This window comes from Megalobrama amblycephala, linkage group LG2, assembly GCF_018812025.1.
Source record: "Megalobrama amblycephala isolate DHTTF-2021 linkage group LG2, ASM1881202v1, whole genome shotgun sequence".
NCBI classification, from domain to species: domain Eukaryota; kingdom Metazoa; phylum Chordata; class Actinopteri; order Cypriniformes; family Xenocyprididae; genus Megalobrama; species Megalobrama amblycephala.
In genome coordinates, this window is record NC_063045.1 from 11,928,046 (window position 1) to 11,951,082 (window position 23,037).

The 23,037-nt window shown below is 36.9% G+C and overlaps 2 protein-coding genes across 2 annotated transcripts; both read right to left on the reverse strand.

Moving 5' to 3' along the window:
• Positions 1–7,081: 7,081 nt before the first annotated feature.
• Positions 7,082–12,969, reverse strand: LOC125263629 (protein shisa-5-like). The gene is made up of 5 exons (XM_048182692.1): positions 12,756–12,969; positions 12,418–12,580; positions 10,160–10,284; positions 9,874–10,065; positions 7,082–7,341 (listed from the first exon to the last, which is right to left on the reverse strand). Exons 1-5 carry the CDS (start codon positions 12,814–12,816, stop codon positions 7,157–7,159), a joined length of 726 nt encoding a protein of 241 aa, XP_048038649.1. The 5' UTR covers positions 12,817–12,969; the 3' UTR covers positions 7,082–7,156.
• Positions 12,970–13,114: 145 nt separating this feature from the next.
• On the reverse strand, positions 13,115–22,934 carry LOC125263634 (protein shisa-5-like). The gene is made up of 5 exons (XM_048182699.1): positions 22,831–22,934; positions 21,026–21,194; positions 18,900–19,039; positions 18,653–18,811; positions 13,115–13,891 (listed from the first exon to the last, which is right to left on the reverse strand). Exons 1-5 carry the CDS (start codon positions 22,877–22,879, stop codon positions 13,755–13,757), a joined length of 654 nt encoding a protein of 217 aa, XP_048038656.1. The 5' UTR covers positions 22,880–22,934; the 3' UTR covers positions 13,115–13,754.
• Between the last annotated feature and the right edge of the window lie 103 nt (positions 22,935–23,037).

Genomic DNA, 23,037 nt, shown 5'->3' on the forward strand with positions numbered 1-23,037 from the left:
TGTTCACCTTTAAGAACAAAAATGTTATATGAAGAGGGATTATTACAGTCTAATTTGAAGCTCCAAGTGCCTGATTTGTTTGATACAGAATAAGGCTCAAAACGTAGGCTATGATCATTTTTAAGAGGCTGCAAAATTTATTTTGCTCACACATGGAGATGTTATATTAACTTTTAAACATAAATCAGTTTAATCGATTCCTCAGTGGATAACTTATATTTCAGAGGCATATTCTCCATCTGTAAATGTTAGAAAGTCAAGAAAATGTTTCTATTTTGTGTGGACGGGCCTAAACTTCTGTGAACGAGCACCGCCGTGCGCAAGCGCGCCAAACAGACAGAGCTAAACTGAATAGGAGCGCAATAATTCTGACTAAAATATACATTTTTCAAACCTGTTTAGTGAATTTAAATTCTGCTTTTAAAAGCATTATTTTGTTTTAAGATTGTAATGTTACAATGTTAGAATGTAGGCCTCATGTGATTTGACCCCTCTTTTGCACATAATAGCTATAGCATATAAACTACACGATCACATTTATTACATTGTAGGATAATATTGGCAGGATGTGAAATAACATTTTTTCAAATTCAAATAGAAAAAAATGTACAAATTACTTAGATTATACATCGCCATTCAGCCCAAAAATACAGAGATATGAATTTTTGGCCATATCGCCCAGCACTACATTATGGCATGCTTTAAATGCTGAATTTTCCATTTAGCTAAGCAGTGATGATACATTATTATATCACTTGTTAAATGGATATTTAACAATTACATTCAATCCTGTATTTCTAATACGGTTTGTTTGTGTCTGTGTGTTGACTCTGCGTTCACCTGTGTGCTGATTAAAAATGGCCGATTTCAAAAGACTGCTTCGGAGTGTTATGAATCTTTTGAGTCGAATCAGTGATTTGGATCGCGTATCAAACCACAAAAACTGCTGAAATCATGTGACTTTGGCGCCCCGAATCACTGATTTGATTCGTGAAGCGCCGAAGCTTCATGAAGCAGTGTTCTGAAATCGTCATTATTTTGTCATTATTTTGTTTTTTTGGCGCACAGAAAATATTCTTATCGCTTTATAATATTAAGGTAGAACAAATGTACTCAAATGAACTGATTTAAATATGTTTTTAGTACCTTTATGGATCTTGAGAGAGGAAGTACCATTGCTGGCGATGCAGGCCTCACTGAGCCATCGAATTTAATCAAAAATATCTTAATTTGTGTTCCGAAGATAAACAAAGGTTTTAGGGGTGTGGAACGACATGAGGGTGAGTAATAAATGACAGAATTTTCAAAGATGTCTGACACATGTTGTTTTTTCAAATGCACATTATGAGCAACTCAAACTTGCAGTGCTTTCAGATGGATTAGCATTTGGAGCCATTCATTGACAAGCCCCGCATAAAAAAAATTAATCGCAGCCTTTGCAATTTCATAATCACACTAAACCAAATCGTTCAAGCGCGATTTCAATGTTATTTTTCTAATTGTCTGATTAATTGTGCAGCCCTAAACATTAATGACACAGACAACAGCAAAAATATTAGGCAGCTGTCACTTTAAGAAGGAAAGCACAGACCGAATAACAGACACATCCGGTTTCTTTCTCAACTCTTTTTTTTCACTTATGACATAATCGAAATAATACTGTATAGGCTACAGGTATACAGTGTACATGTGTAATACAGGTATTTTGACATCATTTTAATTCAAGTGCAAGTAAAGAGGAATTAATTCGGTGTTCGAGCGCGCGCGCTCTCTCTCTGCGTGCGCGCGTTTTGGGTGAGGCTGTGCGCACATAACAGCTCGCGAGTCCCGATATTCGCTTCTTCTTTCGCTTTTAAAACCGTTTCAATGTGTTAATTGGCGAGACAAAACATGTCCAACTGATAAACTTTCACTCTATGATGGTTAAATTTAGCAGTTAATCCGCGAATCACATGCGTGCCGAACCGTTGGACTTTATCCGGATCACGGATTAACTGCGATCCGTTGCACACCTAATAACTAAAGAACACACTTATTATCGTGATTGCTATCTTACCAGAGATGGAGAAAAATGCTACTCCAGTAAGTAAACGTGTCCCTGTGAACCGGTCCTCAAAAATGTTGGTACTCAAAAGCGCTTCCCTCGATGTTTTCTGGTGCGCGTCGTTTATTTTTACCACTTATGCGCACCTGCGTACCACTTATGCGCACCATGTATTAGTTTTTTTTACCACCCACTGGAATAAAATGGAACATTAATTTCAGATGTATCACTTTTCACAATGAATATAATTCCAAAGCAACATGTTTAAATAATAGTCATACTGTAATGCAGTAAAAAAAATATAATCTGGAAAATGTCAACCAATTTTAGAATGCACTGTATTTATTTGTTTTTAATGAAACAAATGTTACTAGTGAATTTTATACTGTTTTTGGTAATAGCTCACCACTTCTTTTATTAGGACTACACCACTAATGGCATGTTTCTACAGTAGCCCTAAATGGACAAACTGCTCTACAGAGCGTGTTTGCTTGACTAGCTACTTGCTGTGTCTCAGTCAGATGACGACATCATTGGCCCTGTCCCAAATGGCACCCTAAACCCTCACTTCCTCTGAGTCCGCACTTTCACAACATAATGTCGCTTTGACTGCCGGGTAAAGTCCTCTGTGTAGCTAACAGTCTTGCGGGCTCAGCAGAAATGCACATAGCAGCCGCAAAGTGGGTGCTCACGAGCACACTTCTTTAAGCTTAAATGACGAATAGGACACCCTACTGTCTTGTGGACTTAAAGGGATAGTTCACCCAAAAATGAATTTTTTTATCTGCTTACCAGCAGCACATCCAAGATGTAGGTGACTTTTTTTCTTCAGTAGAACACAAATATTGATTTTTTAGCTCCAACCGTTGCCATCTGTCAGCCGTATAATGCATGTCAATAGGAACTCTATCAATTAGAGTTGAAAAAACTTGCATAGACAAATCCAAATTAAACCCTGCGGCTCGTGACGACACATTGATGTCCTAAGACATGAAACGATCAGTTTGTGCGAGAAACCGAACAGTATTTATGTAAGACTGATGCCAGAGTGCCTGGACCAAGAAAGGGCTACTCTACCAACAAAGGAAATTAACATTTGAACTCTCTCTTGCAAAATTAGCATCCCCACCTGAGACGCAATCACACCTCGGCATTGCCGTAATCTACATTTCCCTTCATTTATCCTTCATCTCTTCTCTCTACATGCAGAGATGACCTGAAATGCACCCAAAATCTATATGGTTTAATGTGAACAATCATCAAAGAATGCTATACAAGTTTGGTATCGTTTGAAATGTCTCAGTGCAACTGGTACAATGGTCTCGTCTACATGGAAGTAAACCAAAGGTATTAAAGGTTTTAAGAGTTTACAGATACTTTGGTTGCAACTGTGGGTGTGCCCCTTTCCCAGGGTCTTTCATCAAAACTACCTCCTGTTCCACAGCAAGGTGCGAACCCCTGAGGTCTGTGGCCCTAGTAAATGCAAATTCTGATTGTAAGTTCATGCCCCACATTGGGGGATGTTTGTCTTGGTCTGAGTATTTAAGGAAATGTTGCAAAAGGCTCGGGGCGACTCTGTATTCAGATGAAGCCCACATTGCTGAGTGTCCAGGACACTCAGCAATGTGTATTTTTCTAATGTCAGGTATGCATCTTACTCTATTTCTGAGCATTTGATGTTTTGTACTGATCATCTTTGAAATGATTATGTAATTGGCATGATACATTTACCTGACTAATAAATTGTCACATTTGATTGTATTCTGACTTACTCTGAAATTATTGACTTCAGTAGATTACAATGTATCCATTGTTACCGCAAATCTACGTCAGGTTAGTAACGGACTAAAGTGCAGTTGAGTGGAGCATAGGGCACACCAACTGTGATTTTAGAGCTCCGACTAACGCTTGGCATTAGTTCAAGTGTATTTAGACTGTAAAGGCTAAAAGGGAATTTCCGTTTAGGACAACAAAATGTTGACCGACCAACCTAAATAGGGTGAGCCTTACCTGTGTTTATTGTAATGTTACTCTAGCTAAGTGTTCATGGGAAACCATGGCATAACCAAACCAAAGCTGCTATAAGAGAAGTAATATTGGTCGGCTTATCTGTAGTAGTGGTTGTGACCTCTGACTAGAAGTTAGTGTTACTTTAATTCAAGTGTATACAGATCTATGGGGGACTAAACCAAATACTTTAGAGAAAGCAAGCATGAGAGCGGCACTCTATTAGTATAGTCAATTACCTCTGTCTAGTGACCAAGACTGGCGAGTTTGTGATCGTGGGCCCGCATAATGGCCAGTGCAAGGACCCTGTGCGACACTGAGATCCGAATGAAGTAGAGTACAATAGGTGAGTACAATAAGTGTAAAGGGTTAAATAGTATATTCAAATGTAAAGCCAAATTATTATACAAATGACCAATAATCAATTGACATTCTAAACTAAATTCGAGGTCATAATAACATGGAGTCAGATAAAAGATTATTTGGAATCAAACTACTTTGCCACGCTGAAAAGACAGAACGTGCAAGAAACCTTCCCCGTCCTGTGGGAAACCGCCATTGGGCCGATTGGGCAGGCCTTACATTTATATCATTTTTTACCTCTAAAACACTATGTCCAAATGCGTTCAGCACTCGCTTAGTGAGGTCTGATCGTGCTCTGACAACGGCAGTGATGTCTAGCACTCATCAAGTATAAGCGCGAGACATCACTTCCGTTGTCAGAGCGCGATCAGACCTCTAATGTGGTGTATTAGAGGTAAAAAATGATATACTGTTCGGTTTCTCGCACAAACCGATCGTTTCGTGTCTTAGGACATCAATGTGTCGTCACGAGCCGCAGGATTTAATTTGGATTTGTCTGTGCGTGTTTTTTAAACTCTTATAGATGGAGTTCCCATTGACATGCATTATACGACTGACAGACGGCAACGGTTGGAGTTAAAAATCATCATTTGTGTTCTACTGAAGAAACAAATTCAACTTCATCTTGGATGTGCGGGGGGTAAGCAGATGAACATCAAATTTTCATTTTTGGGTGAACTATCCCTTTAACGGACAGGCACATGCAGCGGCCATTGTAAGTCCATAAGACCGAAAGTGCACATGAAGTGTGCCATTTGGGACCGGGCCTTTGTCCCGTGTTTGCCACTGTAGCTGAGAAGCTGCAATTCGCAACCTCACCACTAGATGCCGCTAAACTTTACACACTGCACCTTTAAGTGGGGGAAAAAATACATCTTTTCTAATTTTTCAATGAACATGAGTCAACCTTAACTTTGATTGAGTGGGAGCGTGAGGTAAAAAAACGCTTTATGTCTCCATATACTTCTCCACAACCTGACTAGTTTTCATCACAGTAACATCTAGTGGATGCAAGGAGGTGATGTTTGTGTCTGTTGTTTTGGACTACACTGGAGTATGTCAATACCAGGGTAAATTAATATTGTAGTCATTCAGTAGTGCCAAGCTATCAAAATAGCATTAGACTAAAACATGATTTCTGAGATCATGTTCAAAACATTAAGAACAGTTTCTCTCTACTCATCTGTAAAAAAAAAAAAAAAAGGGTAAAAACCATATACATTTTCAAATGTATAATGTATGTATACATAATATAAATAAATGTATACAATTTAAAAATAAATACATAAAAGTAGTTAAATGCATAAAATACTCTATTACAATTAGATGAATTATAAATAATACAAGCACTAGATTTCTTTCTTATTTCTTTTTTATTTCACCAGTAGGGGGCCCCATAAACATTCAAGTGCTGTAACTTCACCAAACATTACATTAAAAACAGTCTAAAACCTTTAGGTGTATTTTTCTCCAGCAGGTTTGCTGTTAGTTGTCGACTTTGTTGAGTTTGAAGTTTTTGATGTCCTAGGACCTCCTTTAACCTCCCTTTTTCCCCTCTTTTTTTAAGAGACATTAAAAAATATTGTAACATCAAGCTTTTCACATTTCGCACACATAGACATTAAATATAAAACAGCAGTTAGTTAAACATTTACAAAATCTTAAAAAAAAACAACAACAAAAAACAATGTAACAATATAATCAGAAAAGGAACTGTGAATGACTGTACAAAAAACATGTGGTTTGCTAATGCTTTAACAAAGGTTGCTTTAATGAAATGTAACCCTTTTCTTACCCTGACAGCACAAGCCCACTTTTAAACTGCTTGGGACAGAAAGTCAGTGTGACTCATGACAGAAGTATGGAAATACTGCATCACTCATTGTTGTTCAGACGCGACTTTAGACCCTCAAAGGAAAGAACTCAAAATGGAAAACTTGTTGACACTTTCTTTAAACAGAATCACATTTATGTTTCTGTGAGCGCTGTGCTGTAAACGAAAACTAATACAAAAGCAAAATTGAAACTTTCAGTTTTATTCAGTTATTTAGTTTTATAAAGTTTTAGGTAACACTTTACAATAAGGTTCAGTAGTTAAACATTAATGTATTAACATGAACTAACCATGAGTAATACATGTGTTACTGTATTTGTTCATCTTTGCTAACGTGAGTTAATAAAAAATACAGCTGTTCGTAGTTGATTTTAATAATGTCTTAGTAAATGCTGAAATTAACATTAACAAAGATGAATAAATGCTGCAGAAGTGCAGTTCATTATGAGTTCATATAGTTATAACTAATGAAGCTTATTGTAAAGTGTTACCAAGTAGATTTTAGTCTTTTTAATATATCAAATTCTATCAAAGATATTATACAGTTAAATATTACTATACTAATACTAGAAAAATTAATACTGAAAGTAGAAAACACTGAATATATTAAAAAAAAAATGTGTAGAAAAACGCTAGTAAAAATTTCACAATTAATCACAAAGAAATGGCAAATAACATTGAAATAAACATGAAATTTTGAAAATGATATCGACTGAAATTTTTAAAACTTATTCCACCAATCTTTGTTTTATCTACAACTTTACTTTTAAAGTGTCACAGAGCGAAATCTAAACTGAAAAAAACAGAAATAACTCAAAACAAAAACACATTCACTAGTCTTGTACAATGTGTGAAACTGCGTCAACTTCCACAATCCAACAATGACTGATGTGACAGACACTTGTGGTTTAGTAACCAGTCTTCGGTGGCTGCATGTAGGCGGGGTTATAGGCCGGCTGACTGAATTCGTCTGAGGGCAGATAAGCGGTACCGGGCTGCGCAGGCGGCTGCATGGGGTTCATGGCCTGACTTCCGGCATATGCAGCCTGACTTCCGGCATATGCAGCCTGACTGCTGGGATATCCAGGGCTCGCTGGAAATGGGAAAAGACAAATAAAATATCAGTAAAATATCAGTACATGGTCTCACTCTGCCCAGTACTAGGTAACTTGTCAGTTACTTGTCAAAACAATAGCTACTTGAGTATTCGTGCTTTATGTTACCCTTTAAAAAATAATAGTGTCAACATGAGTTCAATTTAATTAAATTTTAATGTGATTCAATTAAATTGATTCGATATTGAGTAATTTGAATAAATATCAGGCTCAGTACATGGCAAATTTTCTGTAAACTATAACTAAACTGCCCTGCCCTGCTGTTTGACTGTTTCACACCTAAATCTCCCTGTCTTTAGTGCTGTTAATAAAATCCCTTTATTACTCATTCTGCGCCTGGGGCCTCACTCCTGCAAAAACCTGACACTCACTCTGCCCAGTACTAGGTAACTTTTCAGTTTCTTGTCAAAACAATAGTTACTTGAATATTCGTGGTTTATGTTACTCTTTTTAAAAAAAAAAGAAAAAAAAAGTTAACTTTATTATCTGACAGATTCAATTCACAAGCTTGCGATTCAATTATCAATTTGATTCGATATCAATTCATTTGGATTAATATCAGGCTCAGTACATGGTTAATTTTCTGTAAACTATAACTAAACTAATGCAGGGAGTCAGCTGGTATTACATTAGTATATAGAAGGTTAATATAAGCTGATTTGTACATAAACACTTAAATTACACACAAGGAAGTTTTTACGACTAATACAATTATAATACTAACTTTATAATTACATAACTTTGTTTCTACTCCAATTTGTTTTTTGGAATATTTAAATGGTAAAAACTTGAGAGATTTATTCAAACATTCATTACTGAACAACAATATGCGATATGGCTGTATATCAGCACGGCTGTGTTTCGGTCGTAGGTAATCACAGCGTGCTGATATTCAGCCATATCGCATGGCTACGAGTGTGCTATTGCGTTTATACAACAGTTCGACGGCATAAGTGTGTAAATAAATAAAAACAACAACGGAGTGTCTTTAAAAACCTCTTTTGTGCAGCACTACTTCCGCCACAAATTCAAATCTCATGATAAGTTTGACCAACGCTCCGTTATTAATTCTAAAACACTTCAGAAGTAGTAACATAGGAATGTTGAGTCCCTCCATTGAAATTCATTGTATTATGTACAGTATTATTGAGAGAGAGAGAGATCGCCTGAGCAAGCACTGTCTGATATAACATCCATTATAAAAATCTGTTTTAATGTCTGCTGAGGAAAGCGATCTTTGTATTTGTCCTTTTTACAGTTACAGGTATTTTCCACAACATACAGCGCTAAAACACCATCCTTTGTTTACTAAATCCCCTTTCAATTTAAAAGTCTCTTGCAACTGACTCATTCACTCATAAAGTTTGCCGCCATCTAATGGTGTATTAATGTAATCCAAATTACGCACTAATGGACTCTTTCTCAATATCAAATACAACATATTATTTATATAAGATAATATTTATTGAACAACAATATTTAAATTATCAACAATAGCCATTATAAATGACAATAGGAAATAAACAATACAATTCAGTCAAGTGTACAAAAGCAGTGCTCTACACAATTAAATATATCCTTATTATTAAATTATTACATTTAACATAGCCCAATTCGATTTGGTCAGGAGCAAGTAATATAATTAATAAGACCAAAGATTGCCCATTTTATGTACCCTAAGTGAATTATATTTCATGTTTAACAATTATAAGAGCCAGCAGCAAATCCCCAAAGCACTAGCCTAGATGAAGCTGTTCTCGGCGGGTACACAAGCACTGAACGGCCGCTGACGGCCTGGAGCTCGCATCTCCGAAAACGTCTAAACAAAATTGTAAAATATGCGCTATGATTAAATATGAGACTCATATTTCAGGTAAAAAAAAAAAAAATACAGTGGATTTGCTCGACCGCCATGACAGTCGCTTCAAGCAGAGTGATACACTGTTATCACTGGAATATTGCATGACTCTCAGCTAATATATATAATGAATATGTAATATGGTGCATATATTTAGCAAAATGCTTCTCTCTAGAGTTCAGTTTTTACCTGACAAATATGGTTTAGGTCACTAAATGGCTTTTCTGAAGTAAATATAAACATTACGTGACATAAGCTGTTTACAAGCTGTTTTATTGATGTCTTTCTGCGGTTGAAACACTGATTGAGCGATTACATGAGACATGATACGGATTTCGGTAAGTTGTTCTGTATATTTTAACATACATTCTGATGTTCATTCATGTTTAGTTCATGCTGTAACTAGTAGTAAAGAGGAAGAGATGGTCCATTCACATAGGCGAATACCCAAACTAGTGTATGCAATCTCTAGTACAGGGGTGCAAAACTCAGTTCCTGGAGGGCCACAGCCTGAATGCACCTTAAATGCACCTGATGTCCTTCAGGCTTATTTGAAAACTACAGGTATGTGTGTGTTGAAGCAGGGTTGGAACTAAACTGGAACTACAGTAAATTAGTTTTGCACTCCTGCTCCAATACAAAGTCTTCTTACCGACTGTGTGATATGGGGGTGGGGGTCCTGGTGCGTATGGCTGTCCCTGATATGGTCCCGCCTGCATAGGCTGACCGCCGTAGCCCGGTTGAGTCGGCACAGGCTGGTATGCTGGATACTGAGCTCCCTGCACGACAGGCTGCTGAATGCATTGAGTATTCATGACTGTCGTTACATGCGTTCCTACCACAGCTGTGGGAAAAAAAAGATTTTTTTTTTTTTATCATTTTACTACCAGCCTTAATAATGTAACATTGTAACGTTCTGTTGACACTAAAACACTTACGTCTGGGTTTTCTGCACATTTTATAGATACAGCAGCAGGGGCAGCAGCAGCAGATGATGAACATAATGATGAGGATCACAAGTCCCACTATTGATGAAACAATGACGCCAATCCCACCGTTTTTGCTGTTGGACAATTATGAAAAATTATAAAGTAACAAGAATTAAACACTCTTTATCATGTTCTAGTATGTTTCATCTATTATATCTTATTTGGGTCAGTATAACGTGACGGGTCATTTTTTTGTCCAAAAGCCTTAATAATAATAATAATAAACAAAGATATGACATCCAAAGTATGTAAGGTAGTACAGCTAGATCTCTTTTATTGAATCCAATGGTTTTAATTATATTTTGCTACATATAAAGGTATTTTAAAAATTTTGAAGTGTCAAAAGCTCATTTGGTTTAACCATCCAATACAGCCATTTCATTTGTGATTAAAATATCTTAAAATGTAATAAAGCTTTATATTTTTTTATTCTGGCATTATTTTATAACATCATATATCAACATAGTGCAAAATGATATTAAAATTATGTGTAGAAGTCGTTGCTTTGTTATGAGAAAGAATGTCCAGAAAAATGAATTTCATCAATGTCATTTGGAGTAACCAATATAAAGGGATCATTTTGGATCAAGTCATGCGGTCAGTATCATGTGACATCATTCAGACACCAAAGGCAAAGGATCACATGGTCATGAAGCAAAGTAATTAACTCTCTTTTAACTGTTTAAAAAATTAATGTTTTCACTTCCTCAAACGCATGTCCCGAAACATCAGGTCATTCGGTACAACCGATATAAAACATGGAAAATGTTGTAACTTTTTAAAAACTTGTACTAAATATAAAAAGTTTAATTGTCCTTTTGTTAGCTAGCTAGATATCAGCCTGTTAGCACTGTTTGAAAATATCATCATTCAGTATAACCAAACGTGTCATTCTGTAAAACCGAAGTTGTGGTTAAACCAAATGACTTTTTTGGTGACAAATTTTGTCCATCTTGTAAAAATTTTAATTATATCTCCATTATGATTTTTTTACGCTTTTAAAAACCATATTCGTCAATTATCCATTTATATATTGTAATTCTTAATTATCATTTCATTAATTCATTTTAGGTATTTATTTATTATTTATTTTCCCGTGCATCTGAAGTTAGTTTGGAGAGTGGACATTAAAATTCACTTTTTACTCATAAAAATAAAGGTTCTTTATTGGCATCAAATGTTTTATGAAGAACCTTTACATTCATGGAAACTTTTTGATTGAAACTAAAACATTTGTAAGCATTAATAATTAAGTTGCTTGCATATTGTAGGTAGTAAATAAAAAGCATCTGTCAATTCACTCTGATGTTGCTTGAAATGTGAATGACCTTTATATTGTGGAACACAAAAGGAGTTATTCTCAAAGCATAAAAGCTGCCCTCTTCCATATAATGAAAACACATGGTGTGTTGCATTGTGCTTGTATTAAAAATCTACATTAGCAAATCAATATTCAACCCAAGGGCCTTAATTGCAAACACCGCCACTAACACTCTATAGACTTTTTTTATAAAACATTTTTTTTTTTTGGTCCTTCCGTCTTGCCTATGACGCCATGTTAATCCCCTCGAGAGAAAACAAAAACGGTTGCTGTTGCATCATGCTCCTTCTCTCTTGCCTCAATATGTCTAGAAATTGATTACACATTAAATCACTTAATGTGAACGCTACAGATTTTACAACCCAAAACTTGAATTATTCATTCTTTGTTCTTTAAATATCAAGCAAAGCACTGGCCCACCTTGAACTACACAAAGTGGCTGTTAAAATTGTAACGCGTCAATCTGGGGCATGCATTTTGCAAACTGCAGTTTAGTAAAAACGACCACAATCTCTCTGTAGGAAACGGTGGGAGGAGCGATAGAGGAATAGGCAAACCTCAAGCAACACAAATCTCAAAAACAGTACAAAAGTAAATTTGATAACAGGGTTTCAGGATTGAGATTTTAACCTCAACAAGTAGATTAAGATTTTAAAAACAGATATTAACTAGCCTACTACACAACACACATCGCAGTAGTAATCACTATGGATTTTACAGTTTGCAGAATTGTCAGTAGTTAACAGTTACAGGTTGAGGGAGAAATTAAAGCAACATCTGAACCAATATAAAAATTATACGAGTTTGGAACGACACGAGGATTTGTAAAACGACTTTTGGGTGTAAAAGACATATATTAAGAAATAAATTACTTAAAAATTCTTACATGGCGCACATGTTTTGATCATGATCGGATAACTTCAAAGATCCAAGGGGGCAGCAGTATCTGAAATCGCAGGACCCACAGCAGTGCTGTAGATAACCGCAGCTACTCGAGGACACGTACTTATTACTGCTGGTGAAGTAGCTGTGACAGTCATCGCCAAAACCTAAAAGAACAGTGTGACACATTTCATTTAAAAAACAACCGATATATTCTAAAGAATCAGAAAAACTGAGTTTTAAAGTAAAATTATTAGTGCTGTGTAAATTAAATCGGTAAACCGCCCAAAAACAAGTCTAAAGGTGGTTCTTTAGTTTTTTTAAACAGGCCGTCTAACTTACCGACTGTGACCGTGAATAAACACGCAGACAGAAGCACGAGAACCGCGACGGTGGAGGCCATAGCGCTGCTCTTCCTCTTCAGTACCTCACTACCTTCTTCTGATGATGATGCCTACAGCATGGCCAAACCCTGCTGAAGACTCGTGAATATTAATTAGACAGGTAGGCGTATAAGGAACCGACTGGACTTCTTTTTCTGTTCGTGATTATCAACTGCACGCTAACATTTGGGTGAAACGAAAGCGAAAGTAGAAAAAAAACTTGTAAAACTTTTAAGAACACAGACACACACACACACAAAATAAATAAATAAATATATATATATATATAGATTGTCATTTTGCAAAAGATGTGGAGATATTAACTTCTGAACATAAATCAGTTTAGTTTAAGATGTCCAATTTATTGACCATTAAACAAAAGGCCATAAAATGATACGTGTCAAAACAGTGTTTGCACTTTGGTTAAAATAAAGAGAAACAAACAAACAAACAGTGTGTTGTGACTGGAGAAAATAAAAAAACAGCTAACAAAAATATGTTCTAGAATGTTCTACTAATTAGCATATGTTCCTAATAAGTTATTAAAAAGATGTTTTTGAATGTTCTTTGAACTTTCAGAATGTTCAGCTTTCAATGTTTTGAATTGATTTTTGAATGTTCTTTGAACTGCTTTTTAATGTTTTAAAAACATCTGTGTACGAATGCTAAAGCAACATTCCATTTTATCATTTTGGAAACATACTTCAAAAGTAACAAGTATAACATTGAAAACAAACAAACAAAAAACAGATGAGCACCCAGCTTCACGAAGGAAATGTTCCATTAACAATATATAAATATTTTTAATGTTTTGAGAACATTATAAAATAGTAGATCACTTTGAAAGAACTTCCTGTTAATGTTACTAGAAGAAAGTTCTGTGGAAGTTGCACAATTCACAAAGGCAGAAAAGCAAGGAAAAGTGTTGATAACAGCCGGTTTTGATTTAGTAACCGGTCTATGGTAATTCTACGTAAGCGGGGTTATATGCAGGTTGAGGTGAGGTGTAGTCTGCGGGCAGCGGTGGATGAGCTGGTTGTATGTCCTGACCACTATATGCAGCCTGGATGAAGGGAACAGGATACCCTGGACCTGCTGGAAAAAGAAAGACAGCAAATATGCCTAACTGTTTTTGATTGTTTGATAATTAATGATAGGATTAATGGTTTATTCTATTTATTTATCAAATGTAACATTTCTTGTTTTCAGTCATCAGCGTTCTCCTCCATTCTCCTGCCCAACCACTGCCACATCACATTTCTCAAAAACTCACTCACATAGTTACACAAATAGTTTATTCTTGGCATGCCCAGACAACTTTGTGGGCGTTTCACAAAACAGAAAAAAAGTTTTAGGTGGGGTTTTTTTTTTTTGCTCCCACTGTCTTGCATTAATTCCACTCAAATTGTCATAGCTCATTTGATGCATTTACTGATTTGACTGCACTGACACTATTGTATTAGAACAAACTTGAACTGAGTTCAGCTGGATGATGTTTTTCACTGTTTTCTGCAGAGCTGCTTTATAGCCGTTTTGACTTTGTTTCATAATTGACGAATTCTGCAACATCGACATTGTTATTGAACTGAATCAACACTGAACTGACTAAGGGTACGTGTACACGACAATGATGTACTAAAAACGGAAAAGGTTTTCCTTTACATTTTTTGCATACAAACGACAATGACTAAAACGCTGTATTGTTAATGCCAGGCCAGTAGTTGGTGATGTCACTTTGTAAAGAAACATTACACGCCTATAGACCTTGTGCGCCAGAGAAACAAGCGCACAGCCATCTATAGAATTTCAAATTTGAAACGAGTGGCTCATTCATAAATCTGTAAGGTCTTACCTTCATGCTGTGGAAATGCAAACCGAAAGACAGAACATAACGAGTGCGGTGCTGAAAAGGGGCGGGGCTAAATAAGGTCTATAGCATAGACTGAAAACATTTTGGACGATGCACCTTCACTCTCTTCCAATGTTTTAAGCGAAGCTGCCAGTGTGCCAATATCGCGCTGACATCTTGAGTCTCGAGTCTGCAAACAGTGAACTCAGGCAAAGACTATAGAATAACACAAGACGTGTCACTCGTATTGTTTTGAATCAGTGCCCAAGGAAGTCGACCGGAAGTTGAAGTCGGCCGCGTGCCGCCATCTTGTAGCAGAACTTCACTTGCGTTAGCCATCCCATTGACTCCCATTCATTTTGGCGTCACTTTGACAGCAAATAACTTTACATCTGAGGCGTTTAAAGACTCAATTTGTCCATTATTTATTTCTAAAGATACACGACAATGTATAAAGGGCTCCATTACCTTCTATGTTACAATATGGCCCCGTAGAAACAGTTTTTGTAAAAATAGGCTAACGATTGCGTCATAACCACTCGACTCTCTGTCGCACAGTAGAGAAATTACCGTACAGACAGGAGGAGAAGCTCGCAGGCAATAGTATGCATTAACTTAATATGGCTTACTGGCGTTACATTTTAAAATACTATACAAAATAATTAATCAGAATAATTACTCCTGCTCACTCACGCCAAAGAACTCCCCGCTCAAGCTCGCCGTCTCTGCAAGATTAACGATGGCAGTTTGCACGCACAGCTACTAGAAGGTTTACATCTGTCAGACAGGTTGCTGACGTCATCAAGCTTAGTTTGAGTCTGCGCGTCAGAAACGGAAGTGCTAAAAATCGCTAAAAATGGGCTTCACTTGTCTCAATTGAGTTCCAATGGGGTCGCTGTGTCCATTTCTTTTACTGTCTATGTTTTGAATGGGAGAAAGTGTAACGCGCAATATGGCGGAATAAGTCCCGCCTTCTAAATAAGAGCCAATCGCCGACTGGTAAAGTCATCGCGTCACTTCAGCGGCCGTTAGAATCACCGGTTTCTATAGAAACAGTCAGACGCGCGCCTCCGAAGATACGCGCATTTAGGTCTGCGCATGCGCATTAGCTTGATCCAGCCTGAAAAATAGTTTTTTTGTCATGATTCGAGCGTTTAGAAACTAAATTTATGAGCCGGTTGTTGTTAGATTTCATTGGTGATTTCAAATATGAAATTTAATCGTAAGGTTGGCGAACAGTTTTGGAGAATTTGATGTTTCCCCATTCAAAGAGATAGGGCATGATGCCCAGGATGCCCGAGAGGCGTTTCAAAGATGGCCGCCGAGTGAAATGACTTGTCTTAAAGGGACTTTGACTCAGGGCACATATCGGCCACAAAGAGGGCGCTTACGAGCACACTTCTGAAGCCTAAAATTGACAAATGGGACACCCTATGGCTTTGTGGACTTAACAGACACGCCCCCTCGGCAGCCATTGTAAGTCCACAAGACCGAAAGTGCATAGAAGTGTGCCATTTGGGACAGGGCCTCAAAGCCTGAGTCTGCGCAGTAGTGAGCGCGAAATGGAGCCGCGAAATCAAGGTCCCGCCCACACTCCCACAGATTTGGTTAATACTGTTGAAAAACTCATTATGTCGGTGTGAAATAAACAGTTCTGGAAATGTAGAAATTAGTTAGTTAAAGCTCCAATCTCCTCCTGAAGATCCAGAAAAAGTCCATTGGTGCTTCAGTGACTACTTCGCTCAGAGAAGCTGTCAACCTCAGCTGTCAATCATGATGTCAAAACCCCCATTTTTATAGAATCAAATAACTAACAAAAACAAACTTATTTAAAAAACGAACACTTTAACTAACATCAGCATGATAAAAACAGCCTAAAATGACAGAAACCATCTTTGGAAAAAAAATATTTTGACGTGTAATTTGACTGTTTAAATTGTCTCACGTCCCATTACATTACATAGAGAGGGCGAGGTTATGATTTATACTGCATCCAGCCATCTGGGGGCAATCAAGACGCTTCACTTTTCAGGACTCGTGTGGCACGCTTGGTGTATCCACCTGTTTCCGCGGGCCGCTACTGTAAAAGAGAACGTGGGTACAACTTCCGGTGAGGCGGCGGAAGTAGCATACCAATGGTATTTAGTGTGCTAATTAGCGAAGAGGCTAAGTGTTTTTTGGATCATTGTTTACTTTGCAAAGTTGCAAATCTTTATGAGAGATGTCGTTACGGCGCTCAGGGACAACATTTCAGTTTAGTACATTTATTAGTTAATAATATCACAATACAATAAACAGTTTTCGTGCCCTTAATTGCCCTTTACTGACCTTCCTCAACAGTGCTACTGCATGACTAGAGCATCCTGACCCTGCAATACATGAACAACCCGCTGTCTGTACTTCACCTGTCACTGATGCACCAAAGCCATATGATGTGATATTTTACTCCTAACGTGTCGTGCGTGCCAGAGCCAGTCGCCTAAAGGCTACTGATGTTAACCATTGCGATAAATACACACGTTTATGGAAAATATCAGAGACTGCTTGAGGGACGAAGACAATTCTTATATGATTATAGTCGTGTATTTATTTAGTTTAATGTTTTATCTGTCTCTTCCCTGTGCCTGTTGATTCCTGACAAATGCATATCTTTCACAGATTCACACACTCCGGTTAACTCGTATAACTCATAACTCCTGTTGCCTTCTCATGAGCTCCCTCTGTTGCTCTGGCTGAAAGGATCAGGATAGATAAACAAGAGATCGCGCAAACATCCTCGGATTGCAATCATCGCATAATTTAGAGGAAAATAAATAGAAATGCTCAGAAAAGTGACGTAAACATAGGGTATGTCATCAATATATTTCTAAATGTGTAGCCTTTGGATTTAAAAGCCTTAGTGGAGTTGTTTTGTGCACTCTCGTGATCGTAAATAAATGGAAGCAGGCGCAACTGAATAGGTCTGTTAGATTCAGCATGATTGATCTGCACTCCTGACATAAATTAATATTAATGTAACATTTTTTATTGTAAAACATTGTTCAAATATTTATGCTGGAATCTTAAATCTTTAAGTAAAAAACAAACGTTCGCAAGTTTGGATCGTTAAATCTTGAATGACTGTCAAATGTTGAATGAATGAGTGTCACGTCCAACTTGTTTACTTCGAACCGGAAGACGCTCCCACGTTTGACGCAAGGCCTCATGGGGCGTAGGAAACTTGTGGATAAACTGAACATGTACACGTGCATGACATCACCGTTTTTAAAAATCCACATTTTGTTGTTTATGTGGAGACGAAAAAGCAATCGTTTTCAAAAACGTGCCACCCAAAACGCTGTTGTCATGTAAATGAATGGCCAAAATGCATAAAAATGTTTTCCGTTTTAGTTGAAAAAGTGTTGTGTAAACTGCCCCTTAAAGTAAATAATGACACTATTGTCTTCTGTAGAGTTGCTTAGCTGAGTTGAACTCATTTCATGATTGATGAACTGAATCAACACTGAAATTACTTCAACTGAATAATGAAACTATTGTTTTTTAGAGCTGCTTTACAGCAGAATTGAAATCTGTTTGCATCATTGATTGTTATTTTCCTGTTATCACTATAAAGCTGCTTTGAATAAAGCGCTTTAGAAATAAAGGTGACTTGACTTGTTGCTCTTGTTGCAGGTCGGAGATGGAGTACACTTGAAGACAGATTGGATAGATTTTGTCGTTAAATTAAAATAAAATAAAATACAACTCAGTGCCTGTATTTATTTTACTAATTATGTAAAGCAGGGGTGTCCAATCCTGTTCCTGGAAGGCCACTGTCCTGCAGGGTTTAGTTCCACCCCCAGTTAAACACACCTGAACCAGATAATCAAGGTCTCACTAGGCATAGCAGAATCTTCGGGGCAGATGTGTTGAGGGAGTTGGACCTAAACTCTGCAGGACAGTGGTCCTCCAGGAGCAGGATTGGACACCCCTGATGTAAAGCTGTAAGGCATGTTTGCCTATCGTACCAGCCTCCTGATATGTGGGTGGTGGTCCCTGAGATGGTCCAACCGGCATGGGTTGCCCTCCGTAAGCTGGCTGTGGGTTATTAGGCACAGATTGGTAAGCGGAGTACTGACTCCCCTGTGGATGGTATTGTGTCATGACTGTAGTTGTTGACATCACATCTGTTTAAAGAATCAAAAGGTAAAACAACATTTATAATAAATAAAATCAAAATCCAGCTCTTTGTACACGTAGCCTATTGAAACTTACGCGGATGAAGTCTTTCTCCGAGGCAGTAGCAGAACATGAACAAAATGATGGCGATCAGGAACATCACTATGGGCACTACATAAAAATCTGTATGGTCCACCATTTGATGGGTAGAATCACTTGAAAATTTTAAGGTTTTGCTTTGGACAGATTAGGGAAAACAAATATCAGACATTGAGTGTTTTAGCTTTTGAACAACTGGGGTCCGTTCTTCGTACCTTGCTTAATGCATCTGAGATGATATGACAGATGCCAGATATACTAATTTTAAAGGGTTCACCCAAAAATGAAATTTCTGTCATTTATTTATCACCCTCATTTCGTTCCAAACCAGTAAGATCTTGGTTCATTTTAAGATATTTTTGATCAAATCCAAGAGGGTTTTTTATCCTCAATAGAAAGCAACGAAATTACCACATTCAAGGTACAGAAAAGTAGTAAAAACAAAAATAGTCCACGTGACTACAGTGGTTCAACCTTAATGTTATGAAGCGACGAGATTCCTTTTTGTGTGGAAATACAAAACAAAATAATGACTTTATTCAACAAATTTATCTCCTGTCATTCTCCAACACTATTTTCGTTGCAGCGCTTCCAGGTTCTACGTCAAAACGCCGGCTCAGAACCCTTCAATCATTTGGTATTGTATTTACTGAATTGATGTGTAAGGGTTTTTTGGTCTAATTGGCTAATTAATGATTTTCCTTGACTGTAGGATAATTTGTTATCTTGCTTGTGGGATTGTGCTTTGCATTTTGAACTTCATGTGTTTTGTGTCTCGTGTTGCATGTAAATTGATAGTGGATGCATTGCATTTGTATTGTTAATACAATTATTAAGTGAGTGATTTTAATTAATTAATTAATTAATTAATTATTAATTATTTAAACAATTAATTAATTGTTTAAATAGTGGGTGGGGGGATTAGAGCAATCAACACACTGAGGAAGGCCTGTGTGCGTTTTATTCTCCTGTGAATAATATGATAAAATATGAAATAAAGTGCCTAAAAGTTTTTTTGAGTGCAGATCACAGCTATATTCTTGGAATATATTATGATAGACTATGTGGCATTATAATATTAATTGCAAATGTATTTTTAAATCATTATTATTGTCCCTGGTTCAATGGGGTACTCTTGTGAGAAAGTAGCAGTGGCTGGGATAGACTTTAAGCATCACCTCCACTTAAAAAAAAATCCTGTTTACATGACATAAACTGCTCCTGAGCTTACGGACCTGTTGCTATGACAGCAACTTCGAACTTCTGAGCTTCGAAGAACGGAACAATCCTGGATCAGGTCACATCGTCTACGAAGAAATCCTGCTAAGTAATCCACATACGAAGAACGGGCCCCTGATTCAGTGTTTAAATACCAAGCAAAGCGACATCGCCAACTACTGGCCTGGCAGCATAATGCAGCATTTTTAATGGTTTTTGCTGATCCGTGTGAACAGGGATCATTTTGACAATGGTGTCATCAAAGGAAAAACATTTCAGTTTTTAGTACATTGTTGTCATGCAAACGTACCCTTAGTCTTAATGTTTCTTTAAAAAATTGCTACTTACGCACAGCAAAATCCCCAGAGTTAAATCAACTCTGCTCAGAGTACATATGGTCCCTCTCTAAATAGTGTTAAAATAACACTGAAGCAGAGTTAAATTTAATGAGATAATTAAGCATTTAAATAAGTAATGAGTGTGCATTAGTGATGAACACCTGCTGTTAACAAGCAGAATCACTGAACTACAAGTGACTTAAGTCACAGCCTTATTAACTGCTTAATTATCTCATTACTTTAACTCTGCTTCAGTGTTATTTTATCACTACTTAGAGAGGGACCATATGTACTCTGAGCAGAGTTGATTTAACTCTGGGGATTTTGCTGTGGTTTTTTCACATGATTCAGAGAATATTCAAAAGTATTTTTTCCCCCTAAAATGCACCAAGAACCAAGAAAAAAAGTTTTTAAAACATTTAAAACATTGTTCTGAGAACATTACGAAATAACTTTATGGGAACGTTAGTAAAACATTCCTAGAACATATTTTTGTTAACTGGGTACTTAGTGAGGTTTGTCCTTAGTTTTGATTAAATAAAGAAAGAAAATAATGTATTTTCTTACAAAAGACAGTCATTTTGTGCATCCTTGGTTAATTTTTGCTGCGGATCGTCACAGCAGTATATTTCGTCACATGTCCCACAGCAGAACTGGCGTGTAAACTGGGGAGTCCCCAAACTGCACAACACAAGATCACCTCTGCTGTCATTGTAGGACGTGCAATCCTCAAGGGCTAAAACATAACAAAACAAAGGAACAGTGTTTGAAAAGTAAAAGTATTTCATCTGTGTTATTAATCACCTGTTTATAGCACATTTAAACTTTGGAGTTCATTGTAGTCCAGAGTAAATGGTTAGGAAACATGTTTAGATCACAAATAAAGGCAAAATATGTAAAATTTTTCCAGTAAAATATCCAAAAACCACTAGTCCAGTATTATATATTTTGTTCAGTTGAGTACTTACAATATCCCAAAAGCTTCCAACTATTTGTAAATCATGAGAAAATTGAAATTTTAACCAAAGATATGGGACGTGTCCGGGAGTCGCCTGTCAATGGCGTCATATCTGCGTTACCCTCCATTTCCAGTTTTATTTTGTAGAAACCTTAGAAACACTAAAGACGCTTTAATATATTACATGTTTTATTAGAAAAGGGAACAACTGTTTGGTTACATTTATAGACAGAAAACTAATTATTGTTATATATGTAGCTCAACACATTTAGTCTTATTGTTTAAATCTAGTTTTCTTGATTTTCCGAAAGTACATTGACACTAAAAACACTATTTTGTCAAGTAGATAATAGTTTTTTTTCCATCATACAATATGTCCATGTATCAACAAAAGCCATCCAGCATTTATTAATGATATTCTAATATCGATTACTGCAGTGTGCAACAAGTGTCTCACAGCAGACACCAAGCGAACGCACAGAGTAACTTATAACATCATTTTCAACAGTCAAATGTCTCTATATGATAAACAGCGCTGTGTTACCTCATACGCTTGACCAGAAAAGCGGAAGCGGCATAATAAAAGCTCCACTACTCGCGAGGCCTGTGTCGCATTAACAATCGCTCCAGCGGCCTCGTTCAGCTCCAACATCACTCGCCCTGCTCTGCTTCATACTACAGCAATGTTTATAATCTCATCCGTGAATATGATTTCTGCCCGAGTCTCATCCCGATTCTTTTCCACCGGCTGTGAGGTGAAGACGACATCTCCCAAGCATCTGCGCTTGTACATATTGTAGCTTTAATGTCTATAACAATTAAAAAAAAAAAACCTGATATTCACGCTCTACTGTTTAACCAGTTGATTCTCCAATAGTTTCTACAGATTTGCATAGTTTCAATGCTAAACTGTGTTTGCATAAATTACTCAGGTGTTTTATGCAACAATTCATTATTTTATGTGAACAGAAGCCAAGAAAGCAAAATCACTCTTGCAAACAATATAAAGGCCTAATATTAATGAGGCCTAATGATATAGCTGCATCATTAGGATTGATGAACAAATCATTTTAGACCAATTTTGTGATTCATTGAAAAGATCTGACTCAAGATCAATTCAGGTATCAGACTTCTCTAACATGTTTGGACCAGGTTTGGACCGAAGTGTTAAAGTTTTTTAAATATATGTAGCCTACCGTGTTTAATTCAAACATTTACGTCTATATGAAGCTCTTGCACACAATATTTAAGAAATATTGTGGATAATTAGCTAAATAAATCCAAAATGTGAGACGTTCACACTGATTTGTGTTGAGATGTAGGGTTAAAAGAAATGTCCACATAAACGGATAATGTCCTGGCAGAAAAGTAGCAGTACCTTTACAGTTTTTCTATGATTGATCTAGCCACTTACCTGCTGTACCAGTGAATAAAACCGCAAAAAGGATCAGTAAAACTGACATATTGCAGCTCCTCTTTAACCACGCGTTTCGTGGGGATGGTGCATTTCCAGAGACTGAAGAACCAATTAAACCCAGTTATGTTTTTCTTACTGGTGTAACATAAACAATCCAGATAAGTGCCTGTTCGTACTCCTCCCATGCAGGAGAATTTAAGAAGA